The sequence below is a fragment of the Macrobrachium rosenbergii genome, chromosome 12, assembly GCF_040412425.1.
Source record: "Macrobrachium rosenbergii isolate ZJJX-2024 chromosome 12, ASM4041242v1, whole genome shotgun sequence".
Classification (NCBI taxonomy): Eukaryota; Metazoa; Arthropoda; class Malacostraca; order Decapoda; family Palaemonidae; genus Macrobrachium; species Macrobrachium rosenbergii.
Genome location: NC_089752.1, coordinates 25,358,001 through 25,378,000, shown reverse-complemented (window position 1 = coordinate 25,378,000; position 20,000 = coordinate 25,358,001). Strand labels below are relative to the sequence as shown.

The 20,000-nt window shown below is 36.1% G+C and overlaps 1 protein-coding gene across 2 annotated transcripts in view; it reads right to left on the bottom strand.

Annotated features, from left to right (window-relative positions):
- The window catches only part of LOC136844447 (mediator of DNA damage checkpoint protein 1-like), a 214,415-nt gene that overhangs the window by 77,674 nt on the left and 116,741 nt on the right, over positions 1 to 20,000 (bottom strand). The window contains exons 8-9 of one of the 2 annotated variants that reach the window (XM_067113693.1): positions 11,165 to 11,340; positions 1 to 4,803 (exon numbers count right to left, since the gene is read on the bottom strand). The exon at positions 1 to 4,803 is cut by the window's left edge and continues 219 nt beyond it. In XM_067113693.1, the coding sequence (XP_066969794.1) occupies positions 1 to 4,803; positions 11,165 to 11,340 (4,979 nt within the window). The remainder of the gene's footprint in view (positions 4,804 to 11,164; positions 11,341 to 20,000) is intronic. The other variant, XM_067113694.1, reaches the window with a different exon arrangement.

Here is a 20,000-nt window from a genome sequence, read left to right as displayed (position 1 = left end):
ATGACCTGATGTCTCTCCCTTATCATCCTTGTTAGTACTTCTTTTGGATATGGCTGATGGCAATTTTGGTTTATCTTCGATTTGTAGTACTTTAGATTCAGTATTTCCTTCTTGCTTTCTTGTATTACCAGTGTTACCTGGGAGTACACTAAACCTTGATCTTGTTTTAGGATATGATTTTACTGAAGATGGTTGTGATGTTGCTATGCTAGCTCTTCCTCTGCGAATTTCTGAATGGTTTCTAGGTTGCTCTATGACATTTTCTTTGACAATCTTTATATTATTGTCAATTCCATCTTGACTTTTCTTTGTTCTTCTTCCCCTTCTCAAAGATGGTACTGAAAAATCTTCCGAACTTTTAGAATCCTCATTCTCATTATCTCCCACCATCTCCTTCCTACTCCTTTCATCTTCAGAATTTTGGGATCCAGAGTTAGTTCCTTTGAGCATTTCATTTTCCTCATTTTTACCCAGAGATCTTTGAGAGTCAGGGTCAGGAGAAAATCTATTTGGCCCTCTTCGAGCACGTCTACTGGTTCTAATCTTGGAAAGATTTTCAGATGCAGCTCTGTTTTCATCTTCATTACTTGTACCTGCTTCTTTAAGAGCAGATTTACTCATTTGCATGGTCTCTGGCTTACTGACAATAGTGGTCTTACACTTCTTTGGTCCTCTAGTTGCAATCTTATTTGCATGACATTCATATTTTGAATCTGACTTCTCATCAATCATTTCATCTTTCGTAAATGTTAGCGTTCTTTCTAAACTTTCTTTGCTGGCTAACAATGAAGACCTTGCCTCTGTTTTATTAATTTGTTCACCTTTCAACTCAAGATCAACTTTATCCACATTTCTACTACTGTTTACATCTGAAACATCTGTACTTGCATTTGCAACTGATTTTTTACCTCTGTATTTGCATTTACTAGTAAGCTTTGTTGAACAGCCCTCCACTTTTTCAATTAGACCTACTTTATTTTGAAGAACTGTTGGGTTTTCTGATGCACATTCTGTTTTTTCTGAACTTCCTATATGAATTTTACCTTTACCACAATCTTCTTTATTGTTCTGAACCTCAACCTCACTGTGCGTAACTCTACTTTTCCTACCTCGGCTTCTACGAACACCTGAGATTTCCTTTTGCTCTTGAGAAATCTCTCTCTTACTTTCAGTTCTTTTATCTGTCTTATTTTCTGGTCTCTGTGTCTCTGAAGACTCTTCCTTTTGAGTTTCTGGTACTGGATTTACTGTTCTCCGTCTTGTATTTCTCCTCTCACTTTTACTTGCCAGTTGCTGGTTATTTTGATTATTGGACGTGGAGTATCCACAAAATGTGTTACTCTGCTGTGCTTCCTGAACATCATCTACTGTCACTTCTCTACAAGAATCAGTGGCTGATTTACTCTGTATAGTAGCACATTCTGGATCTTGCCTCCGTTTTCCAAACTTTTCTTCCTGTTTTACATTCCTTACAGGTAAGAGTCTTGGCAGCTTTCTTGGTGGTACTTGATTTGCATAATTTTTTTCAAGGTCACAAGATTTCAAACTCTTTGAAGACTTATGATCTAGTTCCATTTCTGGTGCTTCTAACTTGGGAGTTTTACACCTACTTGCATCACTCTTGGAGTTGTTGGCAAGCAACTCTAAGGAACCTTGAGTGCGTTTTCTTGTTTGTCTACTGCTTACTTTCAAAGTTTTATCTTCATCATTACCACTATCTGGTTTATCAGCAGTTATTTGCATATTTGAGCACTGCTGATGTCTGTTGGGTAACCTCTTATCACCAATGGGACTCCTTGTTTCATTTTCTAGCACTGATACACCAACAATTTTCTTAGTATTCAACTTAGACCTAGTAATTCTTTGTTTTTCTGGTTTGTTTTCATTTTTTTTAGCTGCTCTATTGCATCTCTTTTTATTTGGAGATTCTTCAATGTCAGAATAATTATGGATATTTCCACTGTCTTCTTTACTACATGCTAGCTTCCGTTTAGCCTGGCTAAGTGCTGCTACACTGCCTATCTCTTCCTTAACGGATGATGAAGATGGTGTATTTAGTTTCTCATGGGGAGTCAAGTCAAATATCTTTTGCGAGACATTAAAGTTTTCTTCTTCACTATCGCTGTCACTTGACAATGGAAAGGATGTTTCTTTATTTCTTCCTAATTTAACAGCTAAGTCACTAATATTTTTAAACACTGAGCTTTCTTTAACCTGAGTTTCATCTTGAGAGTCAACTAGGCAAACATCTAAAGCCAACATTTCTTCAGTTTCATTTGAATTCTGCATAACTTCCTCCTGGAGTGTACTGGTTACTGTAGTGCTTTGTTTACAAGATATGTTTTGAATATTCATGTTTGGCCCAATATCATCTGAAAGTTTGGCTGTTGACGAGCTCGTCTTTTTTTCAACTGACAATTTACCTGCATGTGACGAATCTTCAGCTAATATACCACCATCATGAGTCAGTTTAACAGCACTACATTGACCACCATTTTCCTTCATATTTTGAACAGTGGAAAGTTCATCTTCGACATCAGTACTTTCATCAGAGTGGTAATTTTCAATATTAGAAAGCTCTTTTTTACTGTTCTCATCAAAAGCTAATAGGGTGCTATTTTGCACTTTTGTTAATTCCAGCTTTGAGTTTGTAGTATTTTCTTCACCCTTTAATGTATCATTATTCAGCAAAGTCTCAGAAGCATCTGAGTCAGCATCACTGGCATTGTCCCATGCAATTTCTTTCTTTTCCATTGTTTTTCCTAGTGGCTGCTCTAGAACATGTGTATTATCCACACCAATAAATCCATCAAAACTTATATCCTGAGTTGCATCTTCATCAATATTTTCCATATGCCCTTTTTCAGTTGCTTGCAATTCCACATTTTCTACCATATTTGGGCCCTTTTGTGTGCAGCTACTTTCAACACTTGAAACATTTATGTAAGGCTGTGTTGGAGCCTCAGTGATAATTTCATCAGTGCTTGGTAAACTGCTTATTTTGTCAATGGACTGCATATTCATACTAAGATTTTCATTAGAGTCTGCATATGGCTGAGTTGGCAAAAGACCAACATCATCCAGGTCTACAAAACTTTTGCAAGTTTTCTCCTCTGTGGCAAAAGGCTTTGTACTAGTTCTATCTAACAATGGTTTTGGAGAATCTGAGGAGACACTGCAATCAGAATACAGCTGAGTTGCTGGTAATTCATGACTAGTTATAGCTTTCCCTGGATTGTCTACCGCTGAAAGTGTACTATACAACTGTGTTGGAGGCAGACTGTCATTTAGCATACTCTTAGGAGTTTTCAGAGCACTTTCACTACAATTGAAATATTGGGTTGGTGCAAATTTACCATCATCTACTGACTCTATAGTCTCTTTGGAAGCAGAGTGACCCTCAAATACTTGAGTCGGTGGCAAACCATCATCATTGTCAACTAATCTTTTTGGGATTTTTGCTGCTGATTTATGATGATTGAATATCTGTGTTGGAGTTAATTCCTCATCGCTTACATCATTACCTTTTAAAGGCGTTTGGAATACAGCATTTCTTCTTCTCGACTTCTCATCCTCTTCATCATCACTCCTTGGTATCTTCACCGACTTTTCACAAGGATCAAACAACTGTGTGGCCAAAAGATCATCATCATCATCACTATCAACCAGTTTAGGAGATTCCTTACTGGACTTAGTTGGATCAAAAAGTTGAGTAGGAAGTAAATCCTCTTCTTCCACATTGTCTTCATCACCACCTAGTCGTTCTTTTGGTGTTTCAACTTTGTCACTACAATGCACTGTTGTTTTCATTATCTCAAGTCTGGTTTTACTACCCTCTTGGAGTGAATTGCCTCCAGGTTTTTTTTTCTTTGAATCTAGAGATTCTTCCTCAAAGACCTGTGTTGGGGCATCAAAAAAGTCATTAATTTTATCTTTATCACCCACAAAAGGCTGAGTAGGTTGATTAAAAATATTGTCATTATTGTCACTACTGTCTCCGTCAGCAATTTTACTTGAATTTCCATAATTTTCAATGACATCAGCTGACACCCTGCCATTTGAAAACAACTGTGTTGGTTGACTGGACATATTGTTAATATCATTATTATCACGGTCACTTGCAGATTCCTTCATATCTTCTCTGTCTTTTATATTATTGTTCTCACCAACTTTGTCAGTACTAAACAGCTGTGTTGGTACATCATATATATCATCCTCATCAGATACAGCCTGTTTGCTTTTACTACACTCCCCATAAGGCTGAGTAGGAGCCAAAAGGTACTCTTCAAATAAGTCTTCATCAACTTTGCTGGCTCTTTGACCACCTGAAATCCTCTTCTTGCTTTTTGGTGCTAAGGTTGCAGGTTTCTTGAATACGCAGTCACTTTCATCGTCGAAAAAGAGTTGAGTAGGAACATATTCATCATCCTCATCTCTTGAAGTTGAGAGTGATGGTTTTTCAATACTATCATCAAATGCATCCAACACATCTTGAGTATCATCAGCATTATCTTTATCCGTCTGATGATCTGTATCTGTAAACAACTGTGTTGGCTGAAAACAAAGATCTTCATCACATTTGTCTTTCTTAACTGTGCAAGACTTTTTGGCTGTGCTTGTCACATTATCCACCGAATCATCAAACAGCTGGGTAGCAATATCTTCATCTAGGTCTGTGCTTGCATCACTATTGTAGTCCACCTCACCTTTATTTTCAGTTGTTTTACACAATTTTTCTTTTAAAGTTTTGTTCTCTGGTTGTGATGGCTCAAAGAAGAAACTATCATTATCAGGTGTCACATCCTGAAATACAAATTTCTTATATTTGATGTACTCTCAGATTAGATGCTATTCTAGAATTTAGATATACATAAAAAACTGAATAAGACTTTGTAATGATATATCAACATCTAAATTATTTATATTCAATAATAGCTGATGTGACTTCAGACTGGATGCTCTAGAATTTAGATAAGACATAAAAAGCAGATACATCTACATACAAATTATTTCAAGTGATTTTAGTGTTTCCTTTTATACAAACCAGTATCTTGCATAGAGTTTTCTCTTGAAACCTGCAAGTTTAGAATCATCAGTCATTAAATGGGATATTTTTTAAGCTTTGTGGACACTTACATAAACCTGCACATGAATCACATAGGGCAGAAATGTAAAGAAAACTAGTGTGTGTAGTAGACCATAATTATTAGTCTATTTTTCCATTAAAATACAGTACTGTATTCAGAAATTTACTGTAATACATTTAAACTAAAAAAAAGTCACCCTCTCATGCTTGCAAACAGCATACAGCATCTGCAGCAGAGAAAAATGCAGCGTCAGAGCTGCAGACAATGCACATAAGGCTGGAAAGATAGGAAATAGATTTGTCAATGATACAAACCTTGAAAGTGGAGGAAATGGAAGAAAAAGCAATTGCACCAAATAAATCCATTCTTAAACAAATGAAAAGGCAAAAAAGCCAAGACCGAAATCACAATGTATAATATTTCCTGAAGGTTAAAGTTAAAATGACAGTCTCTCCTATCACAGAAGCTAACTGCCACTCCTCTCAACATAATGACAAAGAGGATGAAGATCTTAACAATACATTTCCAATTATAGAGTAAATAATAATAAGCCTGTACAATTTTTACATGTTTGTCTACTGAATGCAAGTTTTCATGTGTAAGTGTAATAACTATGGCAAGAACTGCATCAGCATGTTTGTGTTGCATTTATTGGCAAGTTATTGTGTGAAAGACTTAACTGGATGTGAACACATATTAGCATATCCCCACATTTGTATACAGTGACTGGAATTTTAAGACTAAAGCAATGTTTTTCAACTGATATTGTTTTATAAATTCAATAAAATATTTGGTATGAAAAATAAACTACAGTATGCTAAGTATACTGTAGTACAATACATATACAGTAAGTATATAATGTGCATTCTCTCTCTCTCTCACCCTATACTGTTGATACTTGTTGATAGTGTACTATTCACCACAGTGAAGTTTATTGTAATATACTATATTGTCCATAATTTGGTAAAGAATCAACTGCCTATGTTAAATTGGTAAATTTCATGGTCAACAACACACTGTATGGTAATAGAGCAAGGTTTGGAAGGTCAAGAGTTATCCCGAGTTTTTATTTTAACAGGGGTCTGATGCCCATAATCCCAAGGAATTTTGATGGACAACTCTACTGTTTTGTCTATCACTGGTGGAGAAAGTGGGACATTCAAAATAAAGTGCTGGTGGGGTACTAGTAATAAAGTAATTACCAAATGAGGTTGAGCAAGGACACAATTTGCTACTGCTTGCCAAGATTCTGTCATCATGTACTGTAAGTCAGATAAGTACAGAGGTGAGAGACTAAATACATAAGTGCATGGAAATACTGTGGGGTCTCAAAATGCTTAATTGTCTTGGACAGCTTCAGATTTCAATAATGATATTGTCATGATGTGTACCAAGTACCTGGTTATTACACAACTAATCACAGAATTCAAAATTTTACCTCACTACAGCCAGATACCTGAACTCTCATAATATTAAAAATTATGACTGAGTACTCTTAAGGTCACAGTGATCCCTTAAAAAAACTCATTAATCATGTGAAAAATCACACTAAGTTTCTCAAAACAAGTGTGAGGTATCAACAATTAAACAAGAAATATCCTAGAGCAAAAGGGCAGCTTTAACTGTTTCCCTGGTCTTGATTCACTTCAGCAAAGCTAAAGGAACAAAACATGTTTATCACTTGGCCTTATGCACACAATTAATCCTATTCACCGGTGGCCAGTAAATGAAACACTGTTTTTAAAAATTTTAAATACAAAACTTTATTTTTAAATTTAAAATTTATAATTAGAATTGTCAATTTGAAAAAATTTACTATTACTTGAAAACAAAACAAAATTTAATTAATTCTTGAGTTAAATTACATAGGTTAACTTATCAAGAAATTAAATCAAATCAAGCAAAATTTACACTATCCAGAATTACTCAAGATTTGAAAAGAAAATCTAAGTAAATGAAAATTAAATCAAGTATGCAATGTTAAATTATTAAGAAATAACTTACGTTGATAAGTAAATAAAAGTTAAATCACCACTATATAAAATATGAAAAATTAAGAGATTGCAAAGACAAGAACACAAAATACACAAAAGATTTACCAAAAACAATTTCACTAGGGCAAAAATCCCTTAATACACCTTATTGTACCGTGGTAATAATAAGTAAAATTCACTTTACCTTACACAAGCTTGTGAAAACTTTCACAAAATCTACTCCAAATGCAGCCGCTTGAGATTCACAAAACACAATTTTTATAGGCGTCATTACAAATATATACACTTTTACTATCAGATTTCAAAAGCTAAGATTAATATCAGTGACCACACAAACATTTTACATTAATAACCCTTAAACGCCTACTGGACGTATCATACGTCGACTAAAATTGTCTGTTGGGTGCCCAGTGGACGCGTCACGTCGTCCGACTACACAAAAAATTTCAACCTTCGGTCAACTTTGACTCGGCCGAAATGGTGAAAACGCAATTGTAAGCTAAAACTCTTACATTCTAGTAATATTCAATCATTTACCTTCATTTGGCAACAAATTGGAAATCTCTAGCACAATATTTCGATTTATGGTGAATTTTTGAAAAAAACTTTTTCCATACGTCCGTGGGGTAACTCGGCTGAAAATTTCAGAAATTCTTTCGTCATTTTTTCGTAATTTTTGCACCGTTTTATATTAGCCGTTTCATAAAGTTTTATATATGAAAATGTGCGCAATTTCATGTAAAATACAACAAAAAACAACCCATGGTTGTAGCTTTTATCAGTTTGGAAATATTTTCATATAAATCACGATAACCGCCAAAATTTCAACCTTTGGTCAACTTTGACTCGACCGAAATGGTAAAAAAACGCAATTTTAAGCTAAAACTCTTACATTCTAGTAATATTCAATCATTTACCTTCATTTTGCAACAAATTGGAAGTCTCTAGCACAATATTTCGATTTATGGTGAATTTTTGAAAAAACTTTTTCCTTATGTCGCGCCAGAAATTCTTTAAAAGTCACGTTGTCGTAATGTTTGCACCGTTTTATATTAGTCGTTACATAAAGTTTTATATATGAAATGTGCGCAATTTCATGTAGAATACAAGAGAAAATAACTCATGGTTGTAGCTTTTATCAGTTTTGAAATATTTTCATATAAATCACGATAACTGACAAAATTTCAACCTTTGGTCAACTTTAACTCGACCGAAATAGTCGAAAAACGCAATTATAAGCTACAAATCTTACATTCTAGTAATATCCAATCATGTACCTTCATTTTGCAACAAACTGGAAGTCTCTAACACAATATTTCGATTTATTGCGAATTTCTGACTTTTCCTTACGTCTGCGTGCGGTAACTCGGCGAATATCTCAGAAATTCTTTCGTCCACGCTTGTCGTAATGTTTGCATCGCTTTACATTAGTTGTTACATAAACTTTTATATATGTAAATGTGCACAATTTCATCTAGAATACAACAGAAAATAACTCATGGTTGTAGCTTTTATCAGTTTTGAAATATTTTCACATAAATCATGATAACTGCCAAAATTTCAACCTTCGGTCAACTTTAACTCAACCAAAATGGTAGAAAATGCAATTGTAAGTAAAACTCTTACATTCTAGTAATATTCAATCATTTACCTTCATTTTGCAATAAATTGGAAGTCTCTAGCACAATATTTCATTTTATGGTGAATTTTGAAAAAACTTTTTCCTTACGTCCGTGCGGTAACTCGGCCGAACATCTCGGAAATTCTTCACACGCTGTCGTAACGTTTGCACCGCTTTATATTAGTCGTTACATAAACTTTTATATATGAAAATGTGTTCAATTTCATGTAGAATACAACAGAAAATAACTCATGGTTGTAGCTTTTATCAGTTTTGAAGTATTTTCATATAAATCAGGATAAATAGAAAAATTCTACTTTCGGTCAACTTTAACTTTCGACCGAAATGGTGAAACTGTAATTGTAAGCTAAAACACTTACAGTCTAGTAATATTCAATCAATTAGCTTCATTTTTCAACAAACGGGAAGTCTCTGGCACAATATTTCGATTTATGGTGAATTTTTGAAAAAAACTTTTTTTTACATCCGCGCGTTACGAATTCATGCATCATTTTGTGATAATATTTTCTCTGTGTTGCTTTGATCGTTTTACAATTTGTTATATATCAAAATCATCGCAATTTAGTGTACAATACAAAGAAAAAAAAAAACCGTTAGCTTTAACCGTTTTGCTCACAGCGCGATTTGTATACAATTATATATGAACATTTTTTTTTGTGCTGTCATATATTTCCATATTTATATATGATAATGATATTTTTTTCATTTCTGATGGTTGCATACTAAACTTCAGGCAATGACAAAAAAAAGGAGCTATAAATGAACTCTTAATCTTAAAAACTAAGCGTGCTGTGATTTTTTGACAAAAACTTTTTTTCTGCTTCGGCGCTAACTCCCGAACGCCGCCGGCATATGGGAGACGTTTTTGTAAATAGAGGCTTGGCGTTAGAGGGATAACTTCTCTCTTTTGAAGAGAGAGAGAGAGAGAGAGAGAGAGAGAGAGAGAGAGAGAGAGAGAGAGAGAGAGAGAGAGAGAGAAGGCACCACACGACTGGTCTCTGAAATCAGAATGAGCAAATTTCTAGTGTTCCAGCAAGAAATCAAACAATCAGATGATGTCATTATTAAGGCATTTTGGGAACTAGATACGAGAGAAAATTCTAGAAAAGGAAGATGACGTCACTTCCTGAGCAAAACGTTTTGGGGCCAAAACTAACATGTTAGAACAATAAGTGATCATAACAATGCGATCTTAAACGTGACGCAATTGCCATGTGCTTCGGTGCAATAACTTGTTCGTATTTCTCAAAAAAGCACATGTCTTTACCAGAAAATCGATGGGACAAAGCTTTTAACGAAATCTTAACACGATCAAAACAGACGGCAGCTGGTTAATCATAAATGGCATGTTTTTAAACAAGATCAAGAACCAAAGTTGGTTTTCAGAACTGAGCAGCCTAATGTTACTGCGACTGTCAACACATTATCTTTCACGATGACAATCGAAGCAAAACAAAGCATTCGCTACCACACACACACGTTGTTGATATACTACATTACTAATAAAGATGTATTAATACTAAATTACGCTGTTATCAAAATCACTAACTCCTGAGATCTGACATTACATTACATACGATACTTCAACAATTATTACTATTACACAGAATACATGACAAATAGAACAATAAATATATCAAAATCATGGAAAGATATACATTTTAAAGACATCATGAAAATACTGAATAATTATTTAACTGCAAAGTGTATAATATCTGTCTTGTGTTTCCATAGCCCAACAGTGAGAATAAAAGGACCAATTTAGCCAGATCTCCCTAGTCTGTTTCAAGTATGCTGGGGAATGGTATACAAGCTGTACTATATCACAAACAATAACACACGACGACCCTTATACAAAATTAGTAAATAAAACGAATGCAATAACATGGCTGCAAGAATCCCGAGAGAAAAACAAAATCAATTTACTGAAAAAATAACTGCAAAGCCAAATACTTAGTGTCTCTGAAGAAGCAGCCACAGAACAGGTCCTGAACACAAAGATATGTAAAAAGTAATGTTAAACATTACTTAATAAAAACTGCATGCAAAGAAAATGGGCACATGCTGACGACAGGGAGAATAATGAAAAATCACGGCATGTGGGTGAAAAAGTACAACAGCATAATCTCAAAGAGCAACATGGTGACGACATCACACAGAAGGATTAACAGTCAATGCAGCATCATATGAGGATCTGGGAATGTGCAATGGGGCCTCTTAATCTTCAATGGTACAAATTGGTGTTACTGACGCTGCACTATATGGAACTACAGCAGTCTATTATCAATGAGGTTGAGGTGACAAGACGTATAAAATTTCTGTTATGAATATTTCTGTTTATGGTGAGACCCTTTTAATAGAGGGCAACAGTAATCAGAATTTGTATTTGTGTAGGGAAACACTTTCAATGCTGTATGTGGACATGAAAAGTATTATTGTACCTTTATGGCAGATACACTCCCTGGTGTTTCTGAAATAGAAGAGGCCTTTCTTCCCTGAAGATGAGTACTTTGGGAGGTAGATGGGGATTCTGGTATAACAGTTCTATGAAAACCAGATGGTGAGAACTCTACCCCAGACAAACCTTTCTTATCTTCTTGAGTTTCTGGAACAAAGACTTAAAAAAATGACTATTAGTCAAGTGAAAATACATATACAATTAGTAATCTGCTTCTACCTCTAATTCTTGATCTTACCTAAAAATAAGAAACTACTGATATGTCAGTTGGTGGTTGCATTTAATTTGAAATGTGATTAAATATGAAAACAAAAAGTGGCTACTGACAGTTCTATAATTTCTGACACAGTATCCTCAACATAGTTAACACTATCCAGACTTATTAAATAGAAGTTCTTAACATAATAAACTAAACAGCAGTCCATCTATAATTTAGCTTTCAAAATAATTCCACAACTAGCATTACTCTTTTGGTGTCTACTACTAAAGTATTTGAAACTTCCCTGAACATCATTTTCTTGTTTTAAGTCAGTTGGTCAAAAAAGTTAAGTATATCTTAGTTTAACCAGATCACTGAGCTGATTAACAGCTCTCCTAGGGCTGGCCCAAAGGATTAGATTTTATTTTTACATGGCTAAGAACCAATTGGTTACCTAGCAACGGGACCTACAGCTTACTGTGGAATCCGAACCATATTATAGCGAGAAATGAATTTCTATCACCAGAAACAAATTCCCCTTGTTCTTCACTGGCCGGTCGGATTTTCGAACTCGCGACCAATAGAGTGGTAGCTGAGAACGGAACCCGCTCACCCAGTGAGGAACGATGTCAGTTGGTCAAGATTTTGATGAGGTTAATGAACTGGCACCCTAGAGGTTTTCTTTTTAAGTTCATGAACTGAATCCAAGAAACCTCTAATCTGCAGTGACCACAATGGTTGAAGAGAGAACCTTCTGCTACTGAATTGAGGCCACAATGTCTCTCAATATGCACTGGCAACCAACCAAAAAAATCCTAGTTGATGTAAGACTACAGATGGAAGGTTGGGAAACCTCAAGGGGTTACACTCACCAAATAGCTACCAAAAACAACTTCAACCTGCCTAAAAACATAAAAGTGCAAAATTCTATTGCATTCAGAGTTGCTCATCATCCTCATCCTGTATCCTCTTCTGTGGAGGGTACTGCCAGTTGCTCATCATCCTCATCCTGTATCCTTTTCTGTGGAGGGTACTGCCAGACAGACTCCAGCTTCTTTTGTCCAGCCATCAGTCATGCTCACCCACTCGGACTGACAAGATGAAGAGCCTCCTAAAACCTTTCCTAGGTCCTAGGTACCATCAGTTACATTTTAGCAAAAATCACATCATCAGGAGTGTATGGAAAGTCCAAGAGGATAATGTGTTCCCTGGGCAGGGCCACAAACTGCACAGCTGGCCAACCCTGTGGTGAGGAATCAACATGCAGCCATTATGGACTTGTCTGACCTACTGACCTACTTGACCAAAACCTGTTCCTGGAGACTGATCAAGGAATTTTCTGAGAAGCTTACAGTCACAGTGACCAGAGTGGCTATGATCAACTTTGGAGATCTGATTTCCAGACAAACTTCAACATCAGCCATGAGCAGTCCCCTTCCTCTTATTCGAACAGGCCCAGGCAACACAGAACTCTAACTACTTCAATGACAGCAACACACCATCCAAGAGACTGAGGGCACCTTTCAGTTGAGGAAGGGATGTCAGTCTTCAGCTGTCACTGGCTTGAGGAGGAATATGTAGTAGTCATCTGCTCATGAACAATTCTTCACCAGCGTGGAGCTGTCTACTGAAATTACAGAGACTGGACTAGGAGATAAGAGACGAAGCTGTGGGTAGTCGATGTGGACAGAGTTGGTTACAGATTTCTTTTTAGGAGACAAATTCCCCCCCTCACATTATGAACAGCAGTGTAGAGGACATACAGTAGTGAACCAGAGAGATTCAAGATCTTGGATAAGGTGGAACCAATGATCAAGAAGATAGCTGAGAAAGTGATGGACAGATCACCTGGGTTTTACAGTAGTCTCAAGATAACAGCATTTTGGTGCTTGATCATCAATCTCAACACAAGGAACAAGTTCCTGCAGCTGACCTTGTTTGGATGGAGAGAGTTGGCTGGGCAGTGCACCAATTAAAAAGCTTCCAGGCATCCATGGACCTCAAGGTTGAGCATTTTCATGTCCAATATACCCTACATCAAAGCAGTACCATGTCTTCATTTGGAGTGGAAAGGTATTTCAGTTCGATGCCCTGTGTTTCAGCTAGAGACAGCTCCACAGGTCTTCACCTGCACTTTGGCACCAGAGGCTGCCTGGCAACACCAGTACAGCATGCAGCTACAGAGATATCTAAACCACTGGTTGGTTAAGTGGAGGTACCAACAAAACAGACATCTGGGAATAGAGATCAGCACTTGGATAACTCCAGTTTACCCTTTCACAGACAGAATCAGGAGGATGCTACCTGTTACACATGAGTTCTAGTGCCAGCAGATTCCTCCAGCCAAGCTCTGGCACCCTTTCTTTATGGAGGAAACTTGTTCTATAAAGTCACTCCATGATACGGTCCCTGCAGCTGCATCTCTGCTGGTCAGCTGTTACTATCCTATATGCTTACCGTGCTGTAGCCTCAACCAAAGTACTGATGATTTGCAATGGTTGAAGAACCCAGATCACCTAAAGTGGGCATCCTATTTGATCCTTCAAATCATGAAATCCTCCTGTTCCCTGATACACTGAAGCATAACTGGGAACACACCTTCTCAGTCAACAGAAACTGGAACCTGGAACCTGGTCAAGTGCAGACATGAAGCAGCACATCAACTTGATGGGTTACAGACTGCAAATGTTCACTGCTTCAGTAAAAGGCAAGGTCACCAGGGCACAGTTGACCCCCTGTATTCACAGGGTTTAAGGACCACAACCACCCACGAATACCGAAAACCCAGGATATATTGGAACCCCCCCCCCTCTAAAAACACTTATATGTAACTGCCTATTTCAAGCCAATCAGCATCGAGGAAAGCTGGTACCCTGCTGTGTGAATGGCTCCTTCCAACCCTTCCATATAATAGCTGTTGTCACGGAGAGAGAGAGAGAGAGAGAGAGAGAGAGAGAGAGAGAGAGAGAGAGAGAGAGAGAGAGAGAGAGAGAGAGAGAGAGGGGGGGGGGTGAACTGAGTATAGTATACCTTAAACTAAAATACTTATAACTGCTTGTTTTAATAATTCAAACAAAATTATACCTTAAACTATTATCCTAAAACACTTTTCAAAGTCATCTTACAGCATTATTACCCTTAAAAATATATGGCTCACAGCTACGTATGAAACTAATAAAGTTACCCCTGAGAGAGAGAGAGAGAGAGAGAGAGAGAGAGAGAGAGAGAAACAAAAATATAATTCACACACTACTGACAGTACATACAAAGCATTGAGCTAAAAGCTTTGTCATTGGCTACCTCCAACTCTTTTAGCCAATAGTTGTCAGAGAGAGAGAGAGAGAGAGAGAGAGAGAGAGAGAGAGAGAGAGAGAGAGAGAGAGAGAGAGATTGAACATAATTTTTATTATGTAGTACATATTATGATGATAATAAATCAATATTGAGGGATTTTACTTTAACATTTGATTGATATTTTACTGTGTTTACATTAATATTAATATCTGACAATTAGTAAATCAGTTCATCATATAAAATGTATTTAGTCATGAAAATAAAATGAAAATACAGTAATTAGTGAATACTGCTCTGTGAAAAAATCTGCGAATTAGTGAATTTCCCTGCAATATATTTGGAGATACATTTCACAGAAAAAACCGCGAAATACTGAATCCACAAAAGCTGAACCGCAATCTAGTGGGGGTTCACTGTAATAGCAAAATCACCATTTTAACCTCTCTCATGAAACAAGGAGAGACATGATTTAAATCTCTGTGTTGCCCAGTGAGAGAATCCTGCTTGTGGGTGGAGTCAAATGGCAATGAGAACATCCAACGGTTTGTATCAAAAAGGTAAAATATCATCGTAGATAGTCTAAACAAGGTAGAGTACATACCGCCATGAGAATGGACACTAGTTTGCAAGACTTTATGGTGATTGACAGATAAACCTTTATTTGAAAAATACCTTAATCTGAAGCTTTAGCTTAGTTTATCAGCAAGGAGGATACTGGACACAACATTACATGCTGGGGCAGCATGGATGTTTAAAAATTTCCTCCATTCAGCCTGATCAGGCAATTGCTAGCCAAAGTCAGGGCCTCCATGCATACCATGATGATGCTAATCCTGCCAATACTGGCACAGCTTGACTGTGTGAACCTCCTTCAGCTTCCAGTGGATCATCTCTAGAGCTTGCCACACTGAGAGAGACTCCTGAAACAGCTGTACTTCAAGCTCCAGGACAATCCAGGCAGCCCTCAACTTCATGACTGAAGATCATTGTGTGAGGTCTTAAGATGTATCTGATGTCACTGCAAGTTCCTACCTATCATCAACCGTCAACCTCTACCAATTATGTAGCACAGATGGGTGTAATGAAAGAGACATTAATCCAACAACTGCTTCTATGCAATGAGAGGGACATTAATCCAACAACTGCTTCTATTTCTATGACTGAAGATTTCTTCCTCCCTCTATGCCTGCAGAAGCTGTCAGTCTTTAATATCAAAGGTTACAGGGTAGGCCTCTTGGAAGTGCTAGAGCTCCAAAGGATCTGAAAAGACTCTTCCACCAATTTGGAAAGGGAATACCTTGTATGTCAACCAAGCATCCTAAGTGGGACTGCTGCTTGTTCCCATAGTCTTATCAGGCACTCGATACACCACTTCAAGTCCTCTCTTCAGCATTTTGACCAAAGAAACTACCTTCATGCTACAATGTATATGAAAGGCACATGAGCAAACTAGGCCATGCCAGCTGGTTACCCACGCCAGAGGTTGGGCTCCTGTGTGTCCCTTCTTTCTCCTGACTCTTATATTCTGCAGTTGTGACTGTGATTTAATCTCTGCTTCATTTCCTTACTGACTCCTCACTGGTGGAGTACTGGGTAGATTCTAAATATAAGCGGTCCTACACCCTGTATAATGCTTATCAAGTCAATATTACAACCTAGAAAGACTGGGTCCGTGAGGTATTATGACACTAGGTCATGCTGATCAAGTTTTAAAAACTAAAATACTGTAACATCTTAGGAACAGTAATGGTGAATGGCTAGTCAATGACTGACACTACCGTATGGTATTCTTGACTCTATAAAAGGCTAGAGGGTAAATCCCTCAATAAAAGTATAACCACAAGGATGTAAACATGCATCAGTTTTTGTAAATGAATAACAGACATGACTCTTCCTTGATATGATTTTAAGAAGCTTGGACCAGCTGCCTGCATGAACTACAAACCTTTTGAGTTGTCCTTGAGCTAGGTGACAATAGCAGATATGTCTACTGCTTCTTATGGCCCTTGTACCCCTGATAACTTAGGCTGTATCAATTAAGGGGATTGCTAATTTCATTTAGGAATGATACTGTGCACTTACCAAATCTGCAATCTTCCTCTCCCTAACACCTGACATCTCTGCCTCAAAAGAGAGAGAGAGAGAGAGAGAGAGAGAGAGAGAGAGAGAGAGCGCGCATCTAACCATCAATCACTCCTCTGCTGTCAACCAAAACTGGAGCATTTGTGTCTTTAAAAATGAAAATTTGGAAATTTAATGTTTTGATTTTATTGTACGCTTACAGTAGTTTTCTTACATTTAAACTACAATTTTAGGGTTAATTTTATACCGCAACCTATATTGGCCTTACCTCTGTAAATTCTACAGATTTTATTTTCTAGCTGTCACTCTATTTTTATTAATAAATAATTTTACCAGACCTCTGAGTTAACATTCTTCACTCTCATGAATGGCATGAAGGGTATAGTTTTACTTGTTTGGCCAAGTAAGGTTAGACTAAGATTTTGCAATATCCCAAAGTATTCCAAAGTAATTATACTATCCAAACATAATATCCAAACTTTAGATGTATAGGCTAACAACCTTGGACTTCTCAGTTAAGGATTACTGTATTTCTATTTTTGGCCCCTCCTTAAAAAAAAAAATACTCCTACACTATCTGCTTAACCCTTAAACCCCGACTGGACGTATCATAAGTCGACTAAAATTGTCTGTTGGGTGCCGAGTGGATGTACCGTACGCCGACATAAAAATTTCAACCTTCGGGTCAACTTTGACTCGGCCGAAATGGTTTAAAAACACAATTGTAAGCTAAAACTCTTACATTCTAGTAATATTCAATCATTTACCTTCATTTTGCAACATATTGGAAGTCTCTAGCACAATATTTCGATTTATGGTGAATTTTTAATTTTTGCTTTTCCTTAAGTCCGTCCGCGGTAACTTTCGGCGAAAATTTCAGAAATTCTTTCGTCATTTTATCGTAATTTTGCAGTTTTATATTAGCGTTACATGAAAGTTTTATATATGAAAATTTGTGCAATTTCATGTAAAATACAACAAAAAACAACCCATGGTTATAGCTTTTATCAGTTTGGAAATACTTTCATATAAATCACGATAACTGCCAAAATTTCAACCTTGGGTCAACTTTGACTCGACCGAAATGGTAAAAAAACGCAATTGTAAGCTAAAACTCTTACATTCTAGTAATATTCAATCATTTACCTTCATTTTGCAACAAATTGGAAGTCTCTAGCACAATATTTCGATTTATGGTGAATTTTTGAAAAAAACATTTTCCTTACGTCGCCGCCAGAAATTCTTTAAATCGCGTTATCGTAATGTTTGCACCGTTTTATATTAGTTGTTACATAAAGTTTTATATATGGAAATGTGCGCAATTTCATGTAGAATACAACAGGAAATAACTCATGGTTGTAGCTTTCATCAGTTCTGAAATATTTTCATATAAATCACGATAACTGCCAAAATTTCAACCTTCGGTCAAATTTAACTCGACTGAAATGGTCGAAAAACGCAATTACAGTATAAGCTAAAAATCTTACATTCTATTAATATTCAATCATGTACCTTCATTTTGCAACAAACTGGAAGTCTCTAGCAAAATATTTTGATTTATTGTGAATTTCTGGAAAAAAAAAAAAAAAAAAAAAAAAAAAAAAAAAAAAAAAAAAAAATTCCAAAAAATTCTTACGCCTGCAGCGTAACTTCAACGAACATCTCAGAAATTCTTTCATCACATTGTCGTAATGTTTGCATCGCTTTACATTAGTCGTTACATAAACTTCTTATATATGAAAATGTGCGTAATTTCATCTAGAATACAACAGAAAATAACTCATGGTTGTAGCTTTTATCAGTTTTGAAATATTTTCTTACATAAATCACGATAACTGCCTAAAATTTCAACCTTCGGTCAACTGTAACTCGAACCAAATGGTCGAAAAACAAAATTGTAAGCTAAAACTCTTACATTCTAGTAATATTCAATCATTTACCTTCATTTTGCAATAAATTGGAAGTCTCTAGCACAATCTTTCGATTTATGGTGAATTTTTGAAAAAAAAACTTTTTCCTTACGTCCGGCGAGTAACTCGGCGAACATCTCAGAAATTCTTTAAAGACACGTTGTCGTAATGTTTGCACCGTTTTATATTAGTCGTTACATAAACTTTTATATATGAAAATGTGTGCAATTTCATGTAGAATACAACAGAAAATAACTCATAGGTTGTAGCTTTTATCAGTTTTGAAATATTTTCATATAAATCACGATAAATAGAAAAAATTCGACTTTCGATCAACTTTAACTCGACCAAAATGGTCGAAAACTGCAATTAATAAGCTAAAACACTTACAGTCTAGTAATATTCAATCAATTAGCTTCATTTTTCAACAAACGGGAAGTCTCTAGCACAATATTTCGATTTATGGTGAATTTTTGAAAAAAACTTTTTTTTACGTCCGCGCGTTACGAATTCATGCATTATTTTGTGACAACATTTTCTCTATGTTGCTTTGATCGTTTTACAATTTGTTATATAACAAAATCATCACAATTTAGTGTACAATACAAAGAAAAAAAATAACCCGTTAGCTTTAACCGTTTTGCTCATAGCGCGATTTGTATACAATTATATATGAACATTTTTTTTCGCGCTGTCATATATTTCAATATTTATATATGATAATGATATTTTTTTTTCATTTCTGAAGGTTGCATACTAAACTTCAGGCAATGACAAAAAAAGGAGCCACAAATGAACTCTTAATCTAAAAAAATAAGCATGCTGTGATTTTTTTGAAAAAACTTTTTCGGCAGTGCTAACTCCCGAGCAGCTGCGGCATCACGGGAGACGTTTTTGTAAATAGAGGCTCGGCATTAGAGGGTTAACAATAACGAAATTACCGTACATGCTTGCAAAATATAAATTTTTAGATTGTCCGTTTTGCTATCACACTTCATAGACAAAAACTAACAAAACTCTACCATTCCACATATATATTAAAATAAAGAATCCATCAATTAAGATAGACCTAAGTGTAATTTGGGAGTTCATTAATTAAAACTCCCTAAAAATTATGTGGCAGTAATAATTTTTATATAATTTGGTTTAAAATAAAACCTTCTCAAGATCCAAGGGGCGACCTTGGGCTGAAGCACCATAATGTTACTGCAACCAATGTTGACAGGTAACTGCAAGCACACCAACATATTGTACTTATGCTGCATTGGGAGGGGAGAGTCAGGTCCCATTTATAAAGTCTGAGGGTACTTTTATAATCAATGTCAATGTAATGC